Genomic DNA, 22510 nt, shown 5'->3' on the forward strand with positions numbered 1-22510 from the left:
CCAACTCAAAAAAAAAAAAAAAAAAAAGAAGACTGAACTGTTGTTAATTGTCTATATCTTTTACTGTGTGCTGTGGCTATCCCTCCATGCCCTCTTTTTTGGACAATGAAGTCCTTTGTAACAGAGGACTAAACGCATTAAACCACCAATCCTCTTAGGTCTGCATGCTCTTGAATGACTGTCAAAATTCTCTAGGAGAAGAAATTAAGGTTAAATTAGGAAAAAATTATCCAACGAATTGTCCTCCAATTGTCTAGCAAAATATGGGTATGAGGAAATCTGCTGTCAGATAACTAAAGTCCTCAAAAACTGCCCGAGTCCATAAAGTTCTTAGCTGATAGTGGACATCAAAATAAGAAACAGATTAGTGAAATAAAATGGAAAAAAAGAGTGACAGATATTTAGGAGATAAACTCTATTTATGCAGCCATTTTTAAAGATGCTATCACAATGTTGTTGGAAATGAGGCATCTTTAAAGTAAATATTGACTCATTGCTGATTTGGTCACTGATCACCAAGACCATCTAGGCCTGACAGCTATTTTGCCAGAAAAAAAAAAGTTAGTGAAACAATTTCCTTGGAATTAAGAAAATCAAACATTATAAATGATTTTAAGTATCACTAATAATTAAGAGGTAGAATTGAAAAATTAGGAGCATTTTTTGGCCTACAGATTGACCAAGTTGAAAAATGTATGCTCCCCAGTATGAGCAGAGATGTGGAAGAGGAGTCCCTCTCATACACCGGCTGTAGATAATTGGATTATGTATGGGGGGGGCTGTTTGACATTTGAAACATTAATCATGTTTGAGCCTCAATTCTGCTTCTTAGAACTAATCTCACAGATACTGCACAAAAAGGATGAGTATCAGGACAGGGATGGTAGCTGCAGCAATGTTATAATAGTGTAAAACTGGATATAAATGTCTGACAAGAGGGGACAATTTAAATATATGATGGTGTTGCCATACAATGGAAAACTACGTTACTCTAGGACAGAATGACACATATAGGAAGATGTGTAAAAATATAATGCCAAGGAGAATATTCAGTAAAATCTGTGCTTTTGGGAATATACCCCAAATTGTTCCCAGTGTCCTTTCTAGTCAGGGTCCTAGCATAGAGAACTTTTGTGTAATACGTATTTTGTAATGCTGGCATTTTAATTACTTGTTTTTACAATATGCATATAGTTCTTTTGAAATCAGGAAGTTAGATCTAAAATTAAAAAAGCAGGCTGGGCTCGGTGGCTCAGCCTGTAATCCCAGCACTTTGGGAGGCAGAGGCTAGTGGATTACCTGAGCCTGTGGGTTCGAGACCCTCCCAGGCAAGTTGGTGAGACCTCATCTCTACAACAAATAAAAAATTAGCCAGGTGTGGTAGTGCACGTCTGCAGTTCCAGCTACTTGGAAAGCTGAGGCAGAAGGATTGCCAGAGCCCAGCAGGTTGAGGCTGTGGTGACCATGAGTGTGCCACTGCACTCTAGCATGGGTGACAGAGTGAGACTAAAACTAAGAAAACAAACAAATAAATAAATAACTAAATAAAGCATACACAGCAGGTCTCTCTCTGTTCTCATAGAACCTAAGGATAAATGACAAGGGCACTTAAGCAGAGACCACGCAGTCATGTCGAGGGCTATGTCTGGGCTGGTCTCTAGAATTCCCTAACACTAATAAGCATTCATTCTAAGGACTTTGTAGTTTTTATTTTATTATTATTATTTTCTTTTTTTGTAGAGACAAGGTATTACTATGCTGTCCATGGTCTCAGACTCCTGGGCTCAAGTGATCCTCCAATCCCTGGCCTCCCAAAGTACTGAGATTATAGGCATTAGCCACGACACATGGCCCCAAGGACTTTGATTGGCCTCTGCTGATGCCAGGTTAGAGAAGCACATCTCTTTTTCAGTAGAGATGACTGTTACAACAGCCAGATCTGGTCTGACTCTCTCATCCGCAGCTTGCTGCTGGTGGTGGCACAGGCCTGTCCTAACTGCATGGCTGTTTTAATCCATTCACCCTTTCAGGGAACAAGATTCTGCTTTCCTCAACCTTTTTTTTTCTGCCCCAAGGAAACTTTATCTTAATCTAGACTAGTGTAGAGGGCGAGGGTTGGGCATCTCTGGAGCTCCACTGCCCGCCATTCCAATCTGAGGATTATGCCCCAGGGTGAGTGACCAGTCAAGTGGTATTCCAGCTCCCCGAAGGTATGCAGAGGCTCACACAAGGCTACAGTCACCATTCTCAGAGGGATCTCTTCATCCCCACCTGACGCTGAGAGAAAAGGGAGGCAATTCCAGTCTCTGTGAGAACAGACTTGCTGTGTGTATCCTGTCTTGGCCACAGTTCTTCTGTGGATTTAGATGGATGACTGCACTTCCACAGAATGAGCTGGAATCGTGGTGCCTGACGCAAAGGGTGGGCTTGATGAAGAATTCCTATTTCCATTTCCCAACAATTTAGCCAATTTGCTTCTTTGTCGTGATATGTTGATAAAGCTATCTAGGCAATCAACTCAGTTACCCTGTCCATTAAGACAATTATATTTTCTGATGAGGCTGTGGCCATGTTTTTCAGAAATGAAAGGGCAATGTCCTGGGCTGCTGCCAACAGTCGACTGGGAGTTGGGTAATGTTTTTATTCTCCTTGCTGGCTAACTACTCTATCCCTCTGCTGCTCCTTTCTAAAACCATCAACCCTCCTGTCATCAGGAGCTGCCTAGGTGCTGCAGAAATGCCTCTGGAGGCCTGATACTCAGCATGCCTTTCCTGAGGCCTTAAGGAACAGCTGACTGACTGGAATTCTCCATGCCAGGTGTTTACAGGGGAGGCAGGAGGGTTTGCTGGGCCACGTAAACTCCAACTCAGAAAGTTCTTTTTTGTTTCTCCATCCCCTCTCCCCACAAACTTGACATAGGGGAATATCTGAGCCAGAATGGCAAGATTTACAAACAAAATTACTGTGGTTATTATAACTATGAAAGAGGTTTGGTGGTTTGGGACTTTATTGTGAAACCATGTTTACCATAAAGTGGTCTAATTGAATCAGATTCTAAGAATGTGGAGCGACAAATGAATGCTCTGTGTGTGGTTCCTTTGTATTCACTCTAGCTGCTCTGATCTGGCAGGGAAGGTAAATGTGAAATTTTAAGGAGAAACGAGTGAAATCAGAGCAAATTTGGAGGGTAAAAGCGAACTTTTTAAAGAGATTTGAGTCTTTAAGTGATCTTTTTAAAGGAGACTTCAGTGGAGTGAGAGTTACAGGCCTCTGTACTTTGATGGGAAGATCCATTTGAGACTGGAATTAGTTCAAGGACCACTCTCAGTGAGGTCACCCTTGAAAATAATGATCCATGTTCTGAAATGACCTCAACCTGCTGAAAGACAGTCCTCAAAATTAAATTTCTCTAAGAAAATGGTCTCAAATTCAAGGCTCACCTGTAAGCTAAGGTATTTCTAACAAATATCCAAAAACCAGGATCGCTACTAAACAGACGGTGAGAAAATAGTCCCCACTCATGACTGATTCCAAATTTGTCCCTTGATATAGAATAAAACAACAAAATGATTTTGGGGGGCAGGGAGATGTGAGCAAATGGTCTGTAGCACCAACCTGAAACAGCACACATTTCCTGTCAGTTCAACTCTTGTGCTCACCAGTTCGACAGAAGAGCATCACTGACAGCATGAGAACTACATTTTTATACTAAGTGGACACAGAAATGACAGATTATACACATCTGGAAAAGTCACTAAGATGAGTATCTGCTTTCTACATGTAAACAGAAGAATCTGGTTTGAAGAAAAAAAAAATTATAATCTGTGTTTCACTGAATAAGACAATTGTTGCTGCAGTCAAGAGGAAATAAGTCCCTTGAGTTTGTGGGCACCTGGCCAAGTGCATTATCAGGACTGGCCCCTCTCCTGGGACACTTGGACCATACAGGTAAATGAATACAATGAGGCAGATGGCTGGGTCCTGCTGGGTGAAAGAGAGATGGGAACATTAAACTGCCCTCATGTACCAAGAAAACATCAGTGTTTCTTCTTTCAATGTATTCTTTAAAAAAAAAAAAGTTGGGGTTTTCACTCTGTTGCCTAGGCTGGAGTGCAGTGGCACAATCAAGGCTCACTGCAGCCTCTACCTCCTGGGCTCAGGTAATCCTTTCACTTCAGTCTCATGAGTAGTTAAGACTACAGGTACGTGCCACCTTGCCTGGCTAATGTCTTTTTAAAAATTTTTTGTAGAGACAAAGTCTTACTATTTTACCTAGACTGGTCTCGAACTCTTGGGGCTCAAGCAATGCTCTCACTTTGGCCTCCCAAAGTGCTGGGATCACAGGTGTGAGCCACTGTGCCCAGCCTCAGTCTATTCTATTGGGGTTCTTGACACTTGTTCTGCATGTAGACACTGTTTTGTAATGTCATGAGTGATATATAGTGAGAAGAACAACACACTTGGTGCTAAAGTCCTGCGTTTGAGTCCAGATCTAATTGGGATCAGGCATGTGGCCTTAGGCAGGTCACTTACACATCTCTGAGCCAAGGCTTTCTTGCCTGTGAACACGGGGTCAGTAATCCTTTCTAGTCTTTCATGATTTGGCAGTCACATAAGAACCTTGAGCAAAGTAATTTCTCGACTGAAAACTAGTACATAAAGGGAGAACATTCATGTTTTTAGGGCTTTGGTGGCAATAAATGAGAAGATAACTAGAAAGGGTTTCATCCCGACTCCCCATACCCCGCCAAAGAAACAAACAACATCGGCAAACTATGCTCAGCAAGGTCTTTGCTTATCTCCTCCTCATTATTTTTCAAGCACCCACTTTAGGTTTCTAGATTCACAGACAGGGAGTTTGACCTGAGGTTCATGACTGAGTACCTGCTAAGCATGAGCTGTGAATGTGGCATCACTCTACAGGGCAAAAAAGGGTGGAGAAGAGGCTATTGCCTGCAGAGAGCTTACAGAGCACAGAGGCACAGGAGTAAGGAAGAGTGGCATTGGGAGCTAGCCCGGGCTGAACTAGGCCTTGAGTGCTGAGGAACCATTTGCGAGTGGGTCCTGCCTACCCCGAATGCTTCCTGAAAATTAAGAATAATAAATAAATGGAGAGCAAATAACAGAAAAAGCACCAGATGAAAAGGTAGGCTTGCATTTCATCTCTACCATTTTTTTGAGTTGGGGTCTTGCTCTGTTGCCCAGGCTAGAGTGCCGTGGCACAATCAAGGTTCACCACAGCCTCAACCTTCTGGGATCAGGCAACCTTCCACCTCAGCCTCCCAGGTAGCTGGGACTACAGGTATACACCACCACGCCTGGGTAATTATTTTTAATTTTTTTTGCAGTGACAAGATATTATTATGTTGCCTGCTAGGCTGGTCTTGAACTCCTGGGCTCATGCGATCCTCCCACCTCGGTCTCCCAAAGTGTTGGGATTACAGGCGTGAGACACCATGGCTAGCCTCCATCTCTACCACTTTCTAGATCAAGCTACTCCTCTCTGGATGGCAGTTTCCACATTGGCAAAACGAGAAGATCACTTTCTAGCTCTGCCTTCTGATTCTCTGACTTCATTTTGGATGGGGCAAGCCTGAAACAAATTCCACCCTTAACCAAGCCACACAGTCCCCAAGAGGCAGTCAGAGCTGGGCCAGCCCAGTGACCAGAGGACACATGTCCACCTTGGGGCAGAAGGCCAAGCGTTACCTGGTGTGGCTGTTGGAGGAGAGGCTTTCCCAGGGCTGCACGCTGCAGCCAGTCACGGCAAAGGCTCCCCCGCAGCTGCCGTCCAACTTCATGAGCAGGGCCTTGGCAGCGTTCTCGGCCGTCTTCCGGCAGTCATGAGCTCGCTTGAGCATCTGAGTGATGTTTTCATCCCCTGACTGGTCTCCTGTGTGGCAGAGAAGCGAGTGGTTTAATTAACACAGGTCTGGATAAGATAAGCATGGAAGTGACTCTGCATAACTAACCCTCAGTGACTCAGGACAGAGGTGGTGCGACGGAGCTGGCAACGGCCAAAGAGGAGATTCCTGCTCTGGGCTTTAGAAGTTTAGGACTTGGAAACTATGTGTGTGAAGGCATTTCTCTGCTGTGGACTCCACTGTCCTCATGGACAAATGGAGGGTCTGATCCATGGGATCGTGAGGGTCTGTTTCCAGCTCTAACATGCTACAGTTTTCTTTTCTTTTTTTTTGAGTTGGAGTCTCGCTCTGTCACCCAGACTGGAGTGCAGTGGCCACTCCTGGCCACCACAGCCTCGACCTGCTGGGCTCTGGCAATCCTTCCACCTCAGCCTTCCAAGTAGCTGGAACTACAGGCGTGCGCTACCACGCCCAGTTGCTTTTTGATTTATTATAGAGACGAGGTCTTGCCAAGTTGCCCAGGTGGGTCTTGAACCCGCGGGCTCAGGCAATCCACTCACCTCAGCCTCCCAAAGCGCTGGGATTACAGGCTGAGCACAGAGCCCGGCCACGTACAGTTTTCTAATGATCTAGACACCTGGCTTCTCCTCCCACTCAGCACAAGTCTATTGTTTGACCATTCTTCAGTGCACTGGCACTTCTTTGTGAATGGTGACAGGGTGAAACTGAGGCAAAAGTGTGCCATATCTTCACATATCTACAGCTTTGGATAGAGCATTGGGTAGGGGACAAGAGACACAAAACCAATGATTCAGATGAGAATGTGAGATTGGCTCTGAGTTTTTTCTGTACCAATTCTACCCCGACCCTTCTCCCGGCTTGGTAATGGCAGCGAACTCAAATGCCTCCAGGAACCAGTTAACTGGGCTGGAGCAGGACATTAGGTATGGTGAGTGCCAGCACAGAACCAAGCAGTGAAGTCCCTGCTCAAGATATTCATGTTCTTGTGTTTAAAAAACTGTGCTAGGGCAGGACACAGTGACTCGCGCCTATAATCCCAGCACTTTGGGAGGCCAGGAGGAGGATTGCTTGAGCCCAGGAGTTTGAGACCAGGCTAGACAACATAGTGAGATCTTGTCTCTATAATATAGAGATGAGGTCTCGTTGCCCAGGCGAATCTCGAAGCCGCGGGCTCAGGCAATCCACTCACCTCAGTCTCCCAAAGGCGCGGGATTACAGGCTGAGCCACCGAGCCAGGCTTGGAGGGGTAGGTTTAATGGTGGGAGGGGCTGTTAACAATCAAGCCAGGCCTCAGCACTCTGGAGAGTGCACAGGAAATGGGGTGGGGACATACTGCAGGCAAAGAGTCCCTGGACTTCACCCCGCCCCAGCCATTTCTCTTGACAACCTTCCAGCCTCTTGTCTCTCCACAAATGAGATGCTCTACATACTGCTCCCCAAATTCTGTTCTGAAGTAGGCATGACATTACTGACCAGCTCATCTTACAAATAGATACATGAGCTACCCAGCATTAGGTAGATACAAAGCATTTCATTATTGATTTTAAATATTTTAGATGCAGATTCACACAAGCCCTTTTAGCTCTTACACCAGACAGCTGCCCTGAGAAAGTACAAGCCTGACAAAAGGTACTCGGTGAGGATGGAACAGGTTAAGACATTCCTCTAATACAAACTAGAAATGAGATGATTGATTTTTCCCCTTTAATTGATCATTTTTATTACTATGTATATTAATTTAAAAAACCTGACAGTAGGCCAAGATCATTTTAGGATCTGTTTCATATGAGGAATAAAGTTTTATGGTTCAGTTAAAAGATCCTGAGAAATGAGGTTTCTAATGGAAGTGCTGGCAGAGTTTCTATTCCTGAGCTGGGATGGTAATATTATTTAAAAAATTTTTTAAAAAACCCAGAGGGAGGAGCAGAGTCACCCATACAAATGAAGACTTGCTCTCTTGCTGGGTAACTTGGATAGGAAGCAGGAAATTAATGCCCAGGATACGTCCCTTCCTTCAGATTTGCCTCAGATTCCTGCACATGGCAAAACCAAGAAGGAAACACCATGAGTGTTCAGTGCAAAAGCTGGTCCCCAGGCAAGGGCGGGGTGGGGAAGAGACGGGAAGTTTCGCTAGGAAGGTGCCCCAGATAATGACCTTCTTACAGGGTGCATCTTGAAAGGAGATGCCCTAGTAGAAGTTCACAGCTGAAAGCCAGTCCATGTTAGAGGTTGGGTCACCACAAAGGGGGACACCTGGCCTGTCCACACCACCCATCTTTGGCTCTGCAGTGACATGGTCACTTTGGCCTTCTATTTACTTGCTGTTACCTCTCCAAAGGCTAAAATAGTGTTCGGGGCTCAGTTCTGCGTAGGGAGCCTTTCTCCCTGGCTTTCTCTTTCCTCTAAGCACTGTTTCCACTGCAATCCTCACAGCACTACAGGGCTCAGAGAGACAATTCCTGGCCAAGTTTTACCAAATGTTGTTACCTACACATTAGGCATGTATCTTTTTCGATGAGGTAAAGATGTGCCAATATGGATCTTGAGTCACAAAAGTCAGATCAACAGGCCACATGGCCCTGGGCTGGGAGAAGGGAAGGCGGCAGTGGGGTGAGGTGGGTCAGGGCTGGGGCTCACAGGGCTAGCCTTCTGGGAAACTGACAAGAGCGGAATGTAAAATTATTTTCTCTTTATTCATAAGACACCTGGCAGGAGGAATCAGGTCTTCACAACTACTCAAACAAACTTGGAGAAGTAGTACAGCCAATAAAGCAACAAGATCAGACCAGGGCCAAGGCCACATGGGCAGCAGAGGGCCCCTCAACAACCAGCATCACAGAGGTGGCTGTGGCCAAGCAGTACCCTTTCATTGCTGACGTGGCCCCCACTCCATCTGTCAGCCTGGCAGAATGCACTTCCGAAGAGGGCTTGTTTGTTTTTACTTGTCCGTAATTCCGTTTCCACTCCAGTTCTTGCTGCATTCAACATAAACAATTTACCCACTCAGTCATGAAGGGAAATGAAAAACATGCTTGACAACTGAATTTCGTGTTGTTTGGAGATGATCCGATGCAAGCAGATGAGATGAAGGCCTAGAGCAAAGGAGGCAGGGGCCCAAGACGAGAAAGAGGGACTCAGGAGACACTTACCAGGGGAGGACCCCACTCCGGCTGCTCGGAATTGGCCCAGAATGAGGCTCTGCTCGCTCTCGGCCAGCGCCAGAAGGAGTTCGTAGGCTTCTATGCACTGCTCGCTGAAACACAAACACACGGCCTCAGCCCCAGTAGGATACACTGTATCCTGTGTAGGAAGCAGCTCAGGATCTGCCTCTGTCTCACTATGCACACGGGCAAGGAAGCCATCCATGAATATTCCCTGGACAAGGCCAGTGACTTGTTAAGTTGGTCTTTTTTATTTTTACTTTTTGTGAGTTGGAGTCTCACTCTGTCGCCCAAGCTACAGTGCCGTGGCACACGCAGGGCTACCCCAACGGCGACCTGCTGGGCTCCGGGGATCCTTCCGCCTCTGCCTTCCAAGTAGCTGGAACTATAGGTAAGCTTCTACGCCTGGCTAATATTTTGAGTTACTGTAGACATGAGGTCTCGCCAAGTTGCCTAGGCTGTTCTCAAACCCGTGGGCTCAAGCAATCCTCTCACCCTGGCTTCCCAAAATGCTGGGATTACAGGCTTGAGCTACTGTGCCCAGCCAAGTTGACTTTTTATAAAAAAAATTTATTTTAATTTTTTGAGTGAGGATCTCACTCTGTCATCCAGGCTGGAGTGGTAGCGTGCAGTGGCATGATCACAGCTCATGGCAGCCTCAACTTCCTGGGCTCAGGTGATCCTTCCTCCTCAGCCTCCTGGGTAGCTAGGACTACAGGCACCTGCCATCACACCAGGCTAATTTTTTTGTTTTTTGTTTTTGTAGAGATGAGGTCTCATTATGTTGCCCAGGCTGGTCTCGAACTCCTGAACTCAAGCGATCCTCCCACCTTGACCTCCCAAAGTGCTGGGATTACAGGCATGAACTACCATGCCTGGCCTAAAATTAAAAAATTTAGATTTGGAGGGTACATATACCAATTTGTTATAGGGATATACTGTGTGATGGTGAGGTTGGGGCTTCTAACTCAGTGGTGAGCATGGTACCCAGTGCGTGGTTTTCTCAATCCTTGCCCCCCTCCCTGCCTCCCCGCTTAGGAGTCCCCAGTGCCTGTTGTTCCCATCTTCATGTCTGTGTAACCAGTGTTTAGTTCCCACTTGTGAGAACATGTGCTATTCAGTTATCTGTTTCTGTGTTAATTTGTTTAGAATAATGTATGTTGGCCTTTTAAAAAACAAACAAACAAAAAAGCCCCTTTAAACTACATTCTTAAAAAACACACAAGAGAAACAATACAAGTAGGAGTGGCAAGTTTTGTCCCTTCAGCAACCAGTGAAAGGGAAATGTGATTCTCTTGTGGTAGTCAGTCTCTAGGTGGCCCTGCTGAGCTCCGCACCTGGGGTCCACACCTTTGTACTGTCCCCATCCACAGTGTGTCATGGTTGGTCTGTGCGACTAACAGAACGTGGCAGAAGTGACAGCAGGTAGCTTCCAAGATTAGGTTGCCAGAAAACACTGTGACTTTCATCCTGGTCACTTTCCCACTTCACTTTCTGTCTCAGATCACCCGCTTCAATGGAGGCCAACCATCATGTCTTGAAGACTCTCACGTAGAGTCTAGGTAGAGGCCATTGTGGGGAATAATAAAGACTCTCATCCAATAACCAGGAAAGAACTTAGACCTCCAGCCAACAGCCCTGTGAGTGAACCTTCTTAGAATCAGATTCTTCAACCCCAGCTAAGGTTTCTGATGATGCAGCCCTGACTGACAGCTTGGCCAGAACCTCCTAAGAGACCCTGAACCAGAAGCACCTAGCTAAGCCACTTCGATTCCTGATCCTCAAAACTTTGAGGCAATAAGTAATTAGTCATACAACAACAGGTAACTAATCTAACACCCTATGTGGAGACAATTTTGACCTAAACCTGAACTGCTCAATATGGTAAGTCCCCTACATATGAACCTTCAAGTTATGAACTTTAACAGTGCACACCTGCATTTTAAAATGTATTATTTCTCTCCACTAGGTGTCAGTATAGCCTGTTAAATGCATACAGTACTATACAGCCAATTGTGTTAGTTGGATACCACTTAGGCTAACTTTGTTGAACTTAAAATGAATTGGACTTACAAACGTACTCTTAGAATGGAACTCGTTCATATGACTATAGCCACTAACCACGTATGGCCATTTACATTGAAAAAATTTTAAGTCAAATACAATGAAAAACTCAAGTCTTCCACTGCAGTAGCCATACTTCCTATGTTCAACAGCCACCCAGGGCCAGTAGTACCATACTAGGCAGCACAGAGAGAGAACAGTTCCATCACCACCGAAGAGTTCTATTAGATGCTTATGAAACTGTCTTAGGAAACATTCTTAGGCCTTCACAAAATCTCTGACAAGAGTCTGAGTTTGGATTTCTGGAGGAAGAAATGTAGTCACTCTTCTTCGTGTCCATCATCCACTGGGCAAACGAGATCAAAGATCAAACACCAGTCCCTTGCCCCTAGCCTGACACCCACACAGGCCTACCTCCACTCAGGAGGCAGAACATGGGCATGACACCTGCCCAGTCCCAGACAAGATGCCTGCAGCAGCCAAATTTCTTCCTTAAGCCAATAACTTATTAGCTTCTCCAAGTCGAGCAGGAGAAATATTGCTGTAGTCAACATTTAATCAATAGGTCATCTACTGGTGATTATCTGTATTTTCATCATCTTTTACTAAGAGTTAAGGAACGGGGCCAAATCATGAGCTGTAGGTACCTGCTGGCTCCTCCTTTTAAGGGCAGGTCATATTCCAGGTTAGAGATGCTGCGGCATTTCTTCACTCACGAGGATGTGTTTGTGTGAAGAAAGACCTTTTTGACCAAAGGCAAAGGCAGACTGTGGGCGGATAGGAGTCAGTTTCAAGAGTTATCACAGCTGGATTACCTGCTTGACTTGGTGTGTCTGGAAACTAGCATGACTGCTTCTTCACTTTGATCTCATATACTTTGGTTTAATTGTTTTTTGAATAAACAACGTTTCTTAAAACACCATTCAACTTCTTAGAGGAAGCTAAGGGTAAGATACAGTCAACTACCGTGAGACCTTGGCAAGCATGCTTAAGTGGCAACACTAATAATAATGAACTTACAAAGATAATAATAAAGCATAGTCTTGCAGCTTTAAACAAGCAGTAATTTGAAAAGAGATTAAGTTCTGAAGCTGATGAGGGAGGAAGAAACGTGGTACATTCAAATGACCATTTGTTCACCAATGAATGAACTGTAGTAACTTAAACTGGCTTGTTTTCATAGGAAAAAAAAATGGCAGCATGACTCAAGAGCCATGAAAATATTCATATCCTTGGATCTCTAATTCCTGCTTCAGGGGTTTTATCCCAAGGAAAACATTCAAAAGAATGAAGATCTTATCTGCATTATTCATTATGGAATTATTTTCAATATAAAAAATCTGTACAGGTCTAATAAATGTCTTTTAGAGAAATGAGTAAATAAAATAACAATACATAAACTTGATGCAGAGTAACAGCCATTCAAACTGAGACTATTAAAAGCACCACTTTCGGCTGAATACAGTGGCTCACTTGGAAAGGCCAAGGCAGGAGGATTGCTTAAGTCTAGGAGTTTGAGACCATTCTGGGCAACACAGTGAGACCTTATCTCTACAAAAAAATTAAAAAAAAATTAATCAGGCATGGTGGCATGTACCTGTAGTCCCAGCTACTTGAGAAACAGGTAGAAGGATGACCTGAGCCCAGGAGGTCAGGGCTTGGTGAGCTGTGGCCCTGCCACTGCACTCCAGCCTGGGCGACAGAGTGAGACGCCAACAACAATAAGCAACGTTTCAACACTATGACAAACTGAAGAAATAGAACGCACGAGATTTATAATCATGTAAAACATGACTATGAATAAAAATCAGAGAGACCAATAAATGAATTTGTAACACAAAAATTGATATTTTGAGTGACGTAAATGAAATATTCAAGTTATATATGTAAGCAGGAATATACCTGTTTACTAATATATCCATTATCCTTAAAAAACTGATGGTTAAATTCCACCATTAAGCCTTCTAGAAGCCCATGTCCTACTTTTATGCATAAGGTCACTCTGGATGCTTTTCCATGTTCAACTGGCTATGGAGGTCCCAGGGTGTGTCTCGCCGCTCCCGCTTCCCTACCTGTACTGCAAGGCCAACCTCAGCGCGGTGGCGTTGGATTCGTATTTTCCCACAAGCATGCTCATGCGTTCGGCGTTGCTTTTACATTCCTCCAGCGTAATGGTCAGGAGGTCATTTTGGGACTTGAGGTGTTCAATACGGCTGCAAAGGAAGAAATACCACGATCACAGTAGGATTATAATTAACCTGCCAATATTTCAGTTGTCTCATTTATATTCAAGCCAGAAATGCACGCTAGGATGTAGGTTTGCCAGATGTACTAGAAACTGACAAAATAATCAAGGATGCAATTCTAAATTTAAAAAAAAAAAAAAAATCACCAAATTTGGTATGCATGAGCAATAAAAAATAAACCCTCTGGCTATTTCCCACCCAGCCATAGGGAGGCGCGTTCCATGTATGTCAGGTGCAGGGTACTATGCTAGGTTCTGGGGGTATGCCCAGGAAAGGGACAGTTGTGGGGCCTCGAGTCCCCTGTCATGAGTGACGTCTAGGAGGGCCCCGACAAGTCATGCTTCACCGGGACAAATGAAATGCAGCATCGCCGCAATAGCTACTATCTGTTGAGCCTTTGCTCAGTAATCCTCTCAGTAGCCCTTTGAAGTGCTATTCCCATTTCTCAGATGCAGAAAATGGAGGCACAGCATGGTTTTTAGTACCTTGACTTGAACCGGGCAGTCTGACCCAAGATCCTGTGCTCTTAACCACACACTACAGAGCAGAAATAAAAGATGAATCAGTAAGTAAACAGGGACTGAGTGTGGTGGCTCATGCCTGTAATCCCAGCAGTTTGGGAGGCCGAGACGGGAGGATTACTTGAGCCCAAGCGTTCGAGACCAGCCAAGGCAACATAGCCAGAACTTTTCTCTACAAAAAAAAATTAGCTGGGCTTGATGGTACGCATCTGTAGTCCCAGTTATGTGGGAGGTTGAGGTAGAAGGATCATCTGAGCCCAGGAGGTGAAAACTGCGGTGAGCCATGATCATGCCACTGCACTCCGAAAAAAAAAAAAGACTTCCTGAAACAGCCCCCACTCTCTCATTTACTTTGCAGCTTGCTCCTGTACACATTTGGTCTTACTCATTAGATGAAGCTTTTGCCCAACTCACAAACCTCTGAGTGGTCAAACTCATCTGACCCTTTATTCAGGCAACACCCCACTGATCACCACACCTTCCTTCTTGAACACTCCCCTCATGTGGGCCGTGGTGAGTCTCTGCTGGTTTTCCTTCTGCCTGGGAGACCATTTCTTCTGTCTCCTTTGCGAGGTGCGGCCTCCCCTCTGCTGTCAACACTCCCACCACAGGGGTGATTTCATCTAGCTGGTGACTTGAATAGGCGTTTATATTCTGATGTCTGGCAAATTCTCCAGCCCAGACCTTTCTTCTAAGGGCCAGTCTCACATATCCAGATGCCTCACTTTTTTTTTTTTTGAGACCGAGTCTTAGTCTGTCACCCAGACTGGAATGCAGTGGCACTATCATGGTTCACTGCAGCCTCAACCTCCTGGCCTCAGGCAATCCTTCCACTCTAGCCTCTCAAGTAGCTGAGACTACGGATATGCGCCACCATACCCAGCTATTTTTGATTATATGTAGAGACGAGATCTTGCCATGTTAGCTAGGTTGATGACATTTCTTTTTGAGTATCACATCACCACCCCCAATTTAATATTCCAAAACGGGACTCTTTCCCCAAACCTTGTCCTCACCCATTTTCTCTAACTCAGTGGGTGTCACCACCATCTACCCTACATCACACCCTAGACTTCCAAGAATCTTCCTAGGGATCATCCTTTTCTCTCACAGCCAGATGGAACCCAGCTGCCATCTCCACAGCTCTCAGCACCGCATGAATCCTGCCCTTAGTCCTGGCCAGCATCCTGCAGCCCCACCATGGCCCACGGCAATGATGATCCCTCTGCTCTTACTCTTAGCCCTCCCTTTCCAGTCTTCACACCCAAGTGAGTCTCCAAACTACAAATCAGATCGGGCTTTTCTCACGGTTATAACCTTCTAATGACTTCCAATGACCCTGAGAAGAAAGACTAACATTTGTCCACGGCCTCCAAATCCACAGCCAAGCCAGGCCCTGCTCTTGGCCACCTCACCTTGTGTAGCTTCTTCCATTCACTTCATGTCAGTTTCACTGGCCTTTAGGACAGTTCTACCTTCGTGCCAACCGAGAAGTTGCAAAGATGTCCAAGATTCTTAGCTTGTCACATAGCTGCTCCTTTTTTCCTTAAAATCTCAACATAAATCTCCCCTCTTCACAGACACCTTCCCTGACTTCCTATCGAAAATAACCATCCCTGCAACTCTGCTCCCATTCTGTTTATTTCCTTCTCGGACTATTTTACAATCTTATTTGTTTGTTTCTGTCTATCTCCCCTAACAGAATATAAGCTCCAAGACAGCAGAGACCCTGTTTTTTTCACTTTGCTTTGCATGCCAAACAGCCCAGCGCACAGTAGATGCTTACCACAGATTTGTTAAATGAGGAAATATTTCTCTGAGTGGGATGACACCCCTGGCTCCTGGGATCACAAAATTAAAGGCTAAGATATTTTGAGAGTAATAGGCCTCCAACTTTGAGATAGGTAAATACAGACATCAGGACACACTGGCAGATTATTTCTAAGAACCCCTGAGTTACAGCAGCAGCCATTGTCACAGAGAGGACAGTGGAGGTGAGGTCAAAGGCCAGGGGTTGGAATTCTGCCTCCGCTACTTAATAGCTGTGGATTTAAGTCAAGTCACTCAAGTAGCAACTTTGAAGACTTTGTTTTCTCATTTGCGAACAGGACTACCTGGCCCTCACACATTGAGAATTAAGTGGGTGCCTGTGAAAGCTCTTTGTAAGCTGTTAAACATCATGTTAACATGAGCTACAAGCACCAGATAGTTCCCCCCTCTTTAGTCTCTCCTATGTGTATATAATTGAGAAGAAAGGAACCTCTCCCAAGTTCAGCAACAAAGCAGGCTCATTAAATCCCAGAATCTGTAGACAGGAGATTCTCACTAAACAGAGGAGTCCCCGAAGGCATCTGACTTCATTAGACTGTAAAGGGCATATCTGATTCAATTTTTAAGCACTCCCAGGCTAGTGATACTGAGAAGACTGCTTCTTTACTGCTGTGAGGTAATCATCAGAATTATCACTCTTAAGTATTTTTGGATTTAATAAGAAAACCATTTAATTTCAAGATTGAAAATGACCAAGATTTCCCATTTCCTTAGTTCTCAAAAACTATATTAAACAGATGCAAATCAGGGAGGACTGACGTGGTAATTCAATTTATTCAGGTTTGCCATCCACAAGAGGAATAGAATGAAGTCACGTGGATGGGAAATGGTATCCACACTGCTTCCCAGTTGACTCATAAGCTTTTCAAATGCCTACTACGATCACCCACTAAAGATTGGTAGATTGAGGCAGCCACACCACGCTTGAATGCGATTCATCAAGCCATCCTGCCATGCTGAGTCTGAGTGGTTTCCCTGGTCCTTCTCGTTTGATTTTTTAGCAACCCCTTCATCACTGGGATGACACACAAGCCAGTCTTTGCCCACAGGCATGAGTGAAAACTCAAACTGTCTCTTTCTTAAGACGTGGAAAGAAGCCATAAAACGGGGTATATGGGACAGTGAGGACAGCATGTAGGGACCCAGAATTGAGTACATGTGCAAAGAGCATCAGGAAGAGCAGGGAGAGTGTGACCCACAAGCCTGGTCAGTGCCAGGAATGTCTGAACCAGATTCCCGTTGCTGATTTCCTGGTAGCTCCAGGCGCCCCTGGGACGCTGACTCAGCATTCCAGAACTTCCCTCTGTGGTTCTCTGCAGCACAGGCCTGCATGCTTGGCAGCCATCTATGACCTACTTGCTGTTCTATGCAGACTGCACCCAGGACTCACTCCAGCGCAAAATGAGAAAGGGGAGCCCTCTGTTCATAAATTATTAGGAATTTAAAATGGTGACAGCAGAGCAATAAAGCAAGCATGAAGCCCTGTCACACAGCTGCAGCGTCAGCCTGGCCGAGGCGAGGTGAGCTGAGCACTCCTCTCATAGCTGACATGGTGGGAAAACTCCCAGCTCCACTAGCCTGAGGGTAATTGCTCTATGTCACAAGACACAGCCACCTTGAATTGATCTTTGGAAAGAGGAGAGAGGAGAGCACTTCCTCCCTGCCTCCTGATCAAATATCTAGGATTTTTTCCTTACCTATTCAGTCGTTCTGTCTCCACCTCAAACTCTCTGATCTTGCTTTCAGAGATGGCAGATCCATGTGAGTAGAGTGTCTGGAAAATCTCTTGGATGTTGGAGCAGTCCTGAAGTGAGTGGGCCAGGTGTTCCGCCACGCTGCTGGACACCTGTACAAATGAGCATTAATTCCCCTTAGGGCGGTGTTGCTTCATGCATGCTGTTGGGACCAGACACGCTCTGCATGTAAAATGACAGAAAGCTGATATTCCTCAAGAACCTGGCACCAGGAGATGATGACCTTGATGGTTCTCAGTTTGTAAGAGATAATTCCAGTATAAAAAGCTAACTACTATGAAAGCAGTTCATAAAACAGGATCAAAATACAGTCATGTCCCTCAAGCACGTGCTGCTGGGAGCAAGAATAGGGGACAATGCCTCTTTGGCGCCCCTAAAATCTTGAGTGCTGAACAGAGTCAAGACTTCTTTCCCCTGTTCTGAATCCCCTGCCACTCCAGGTCACTGTCGCTGGCTACTGTAACCAAGGACTGGGGCTGACTCCTTCATTTTCACAATTTGACTTTGGCATGGAACCGGAATGCATGCAATTTTTGCTCAGTGCACAATTCTAAATAGGGTCTTAAAAGTGCTATTCAGGCTCTCCCTACCCCGCTAAGGATCAAGCAGCTGGCTCACCCAGCCTCATCCCCAATCCTAAAAGATAGCCCTTAAGGAACCAAAATTATTCCGTTTTTTACCATCCATCTATTCTTATAGCTCCAGGGGCTTCTAGGCTCCACCAATGAAAACTTTCGTACTAAACAGGAAGGTTCTGGTCTTTCCCACATTGAGCTACACTTCACAGGCAGCAGTCATTCTCAGTGGAGGGCACAGTCCCTTGCAGGGACTTCAGAGGTCTGAGTCTTTGGGGTAGCAGGATGATAGGTGATAGATACTTCCAGACTTTCATCTATATCACCAAGAACTGGACCTAAATCATTTTTCCCTGAATAGTTTCAAGAAGAGAGAAAGAGAGAAAAAAAAACTCCTTTAAAGCTGAAGAAGTAATTCACCTTGTGGATGGAAATCACTATACATTTTAATTTGATCCTTGGGAAGGAATCTGAGTATGATTATAACTAACTAGTTTACTGGAGGCAAACTCTGGATGTTTTTCTAACATCTATAAGCCATTGTCTGTGCAGCTCTATCGGGTACTTTCTTGCCTTGTTGCTCATAAACACTCACCCCTATGCTACTGATTTCTGAGCCCAGGACTGGCCGATCAGACGATGAGGATTCGGACCTCGTCTTTGATAGCTTCACCCTCTCAGCAATCTTAAAAAACAAAACAAAAAATTATAATAAAGCTACATGCCCCCTCCCCAGATAAACGGTTAGGGCTATGTTTCTACAGGGCTACTGTTCAACCATGTCAACCAAATGATTAATGAATTTCTTAAAAACAACTCACTTGTCCAATTTTTCTACCATCAGCTTAAGCTAGGGTCCTTCCATCTCAGTGCTGTTGACATTTTGGGTTGGATAGTTCTTTGTTGTGGGGGAGCTGACCTGTGCATTGTAGGACATTTAGCAGCATCTCTGGCCTCGAGCCATAAGATGCCAAGAGCACTCCCATTGTGACCTTCAAAAATGTTGCCAGACATTGCCAAATGTTCCCTGAAAACCGAAATCATTTCTGATTGGGAAACACTGGTTTAACCCAACTTACTAAATTTGATAGCTGAGAACCAACCTTATTGTGGAGACCAGGTAAGTCAACATGTATCATTTTAGCTGTTTCTCTGGGGCAGACTCAACACATGAACCCGGGGGCTGTAGAAGAGAATTGGTGGGGCTGCTTCTCACAGCTGCCACAGCCTGTCCATCATAATCTGTTTTTTGCTGGCAGAGCTGTCAATCTTGTGAGTGGGGAGATCACCGGTTCAATACTCAAGGTCCCCCACTGGGCTGACCCTTAGTCCTTGGGAGCAACTCTCTGTCCACTGTGAAGTATTATAGCCCCTGACAAAATGTCTCACTTTCCACAATGACTTGTCAGCTGTGACATTCCCCAGCTGGCTGATTAATGAGAGCTGGCATCCAGGTTGCTGCTGAGAGAGACTTAAAACTATTAGTGGGTTGTCTCTCCCTGCAGCTCCAGCGTAGGACGCGTGAGGTCCCAGGGGAAGCCCCTCGGGCCTTCTGAGCTAAGGGCATTCCTGCACAGAGGTTAGGGAAGGCTGGTGCCTCCAGATAACAGGAGGTGTTCCCGCCCATCCTGTCCTTCCCCAGGAGCTTACCTTGGCGATGGGAATGTCATTACTGCTGCTGCTGGTGCTCAGTTCTCCAGTGCTGGGGTTAATCGGGCGGTTGGTGGAGGTCAGGCGGCCAGGGCTGGAGGGACCTGTGGCCTGCACGCTCTGTAGTCGAGTTTGCAGCTCTCGGACCTGAAATCATAATGCTTTTAGACATAGTTGGTGGTTTCCTTAGCCAAAGAACAAAGGAGCCAGATGGGTGGATGGTGGCGCTTTTGTTTACATGAAGGGATCAGCTCCACTGAAAAGCAAGATTGACTGAGTCCACATAAAATTCACTGTATTCTTAACTGACCTGCCACAGACCATCATCTAATCTTTACATGCACGAAGTGAATGTTACCTAAGGCTGGAAGCTTCTAGCAGAGGAGGGATGACCATCTTTAGAAATGGTTACTCATTCAGCCCCAAGTGCCTGACTCCATGTTGGGCACCGCAGACTGAGGATCCGGGATGAAATCACCACTCTCAGAGAACTCAGAGCCCAGAGGGCAAGAGAAACAAATAATTTCAGCACGCGTACACTTGAATGCTATAAATATCTATCTCGAGTGCTACAGAAAGCAGGAAGGGGAATAATGTGACTCCACCTAAGGTCACCCACAGAAAGCTTAACGAAGGCAGTGTGCCTGAGTGGTCTTAAGGGGAACAAGCTGGGGCTGGCTTTCGTGGGAGGACGGTTGGGAGTGGAAGAACAGCTTGTACAAGGACACAGCCTTAGGATGACATGTTGTGTTTGAAGAACTACAAATTATTCAGTCTTCGTGGTTTAGGAGACATGTCTGCCTTGGGAGGAAGGTGACCCTAAGAGGAAGACATAGCAGCAGCTTTTCCTCAAGTGACTGAAAGAAGGAAGTATACCTGGGACAGTGGGAAGGAATATGTAAATAGTCCTCTCATATAAAAAAAAAAAAAAAAAAGCACAGGGCTCCTTGAATTACATTTAAAACATATATTTACCTGCACAGAATTTAAATATCCAAGACCTGCTTCTTTAAGTGAGTTCCAAAGAGAGAACTATTCTAAGTATCAAGTTGCTAAAAATTGGTCTTTCTGATAACCTTGGATCAGTTTTATCATCAGGGAACGATGTTTATCTAAAAGGGCAAACTGACTTTAGCAGCGGTCTTCAGCCTTTTTGGCATCAGGGAATGGTTTTGTGGAAGACAATTTTTCCACAGGAGGCAAGAGGGTGGATCATCAGACATTAGATTCTCATAAGGAACGCACAACCTTGATACCTTGCATGAGCAGTTCACAACAGGGTTCGTGCTCCTATGAGAACCTAATGCTCCCGCTGATCTAACAGAAGGCAGAGCTACGTTCACCTGCTGCTTATCTTCTGCTGTGCAGCCCAGTTCCTAACAGGCCATGGATCAGTACTGGTCCACGGCCCAGGGGTTGAGGACCTCTGGATTACGGTACCCAACAACCCTTGCAAAACGGTACCAGACGCTACCTGGAAGAATTAACACTAGAACATTTAAGGCAGAGCTTTCCAAACATAATGGTATATTAGAATGTTCTGGAGGGCTCATTAAAACACAGATTCCACAGGATGCACTGGCTCACACCTGTAATCCAGGCTCTATGGGAGACCAAGGCAGAAAGATTACTTGAGGCCAGGAGCTCGAGACCAATCTGTGCAACATAGTGAGCCCTCATCTCTACCCCAAAAAATTGGTTTTTAAAAAATAAATAAAACACAGATTCCAGGGCCCTTACCCCCATGGACTCTGAATTAGTAGGTCTAGATCTGCACAGCTTATAAGCTCCCAAAAGATGCTGATGCTGCCAGTCAGGGAATCACGCCTTGAACAGCACCAACATAAGGGACTTCCTCAGGCAGTGAATCACTTTAATCCTATAGACAGGAAGAGTGCTACACCCGTGCCAGCCCTGCGACCAAAAGCCCTCTAGACAAGGACAGAGAACAGGCACACAGCCCATTTCTAAAAGCTACTGGAAAGTTTTTCATTTTAAATGTCTAGGATATCTTCCTTCTGCTAACTTGGGAACCAAAAGTAATTGAAATTTCAATAATTCATCAACATATTAGCAGCCAAAATCAGAAAATTCCCTTGAAGCAAATTGTATTCAATAGTGGAATGGCTCAAAAGTGTCTAAATGTTTCGCTGCAGGTTCCATGGACTGTGGGTCAAAGGGAACGGGTGCCATCCTCAGGGCACGCCAGACACAGGGCTGACCTCAAAATGGTGAGGGGCACCCCAAAAAACCAAAATTACATTTTGGAGGGTAGGCCCCTTATAGTACAGGCTTCCCCTGCTACATAAGCGTTCTAGAAACCATTTGCGTATGTATACCAACTAGTGTTGTTGTGAGAGGCTGCATATTGCCTCAGTGAATTTTTTTGAAGATTCTTTCAATGCATTTGCCCATTTCATGATGGGTGATTTATAAGCGCACCTGCTCACACCTTGCTGAGTATTCAGAAGTTTTTGACCAAAAATGGCATGACGCCCTCCCCCATGCCCCATTCTCCCTATTCACGCCCTCTCACCCCCAGTGAGGTTGTTTCCCTGGGTGAAAAAAGTCCTCAAAGGGAAATGATTTGCTGATGTGGAAGAAGGAAAACAAAAAACAGCAGAAGCACTAAAATGCAACAAAATCAATAAGTTCAAAAACTGTTTTGAGCTGTGGAAAAAAGCATCTCAATAAGTGTATTGCATCATATGGAGAGGACTCTGAAGGTGACTAAAGTTTAAACATGTAAGAATACGCAACTTTTTATAAATAAATTCTGAGTTTTTTGGGTTCCCCCTTGTAGACTAAAGAATAAGAAAACACA

The 22510-nt window shown here is 45.1% G+C and overlaps 1 protein-coding gene across 1 annotated transcript in view; it reads right to left on the bottom strand.

Annotated features, from left to right (window-relative positions):
* The window catches only part of MCC (mutated in colorectal cancers), a 295908-nt gene that overhangs the window by 38327 nt on the left and 235071 nt on the right, over positions 1-22510 (bottom strand). The window contains exons 7-12 of the mRNA XM_008056655.2: positions 19687-19833; positions 18632-18721; positions 17405-17553; positions 13183-13323; positions 9035-9138; positions 5710-5893 (exon numbers count right to left, since the gene is read on the bottom strand). Of these exons, the coding sequence (XP_008054846.1) occupies positions 5710-5893; positions 9035-9138; positions 13183-13323; positions 17405-17553; positions 18632-18721; positions 19687-19833 (815 nt within the window). The remainder of the gene's footprint in view (positions 1-5709; positions 5894-9034; positions 9139-13182; positions 13324-17404; positions 17554-18631; positions 18722-19686; positions 19834-22510) is intronic.

The sequence above is a fragment of the Carlito syrichta genome, unplaced genomic scaffold, assembly GCF_000164805.1.
Source record: "Carlito syrichta isolate Samal-C Ts95f unplaced genomic scaffold, Tarsius_syrichta-2.0.1 Scaffold302431, whole genome shotgun sequence".
Taxonomy (NCBI): Eukaryota; Metazoa; Chordata; class Mammalia; order Primates; family Tarsiidae; genus Carlito; species Carlito syrichta.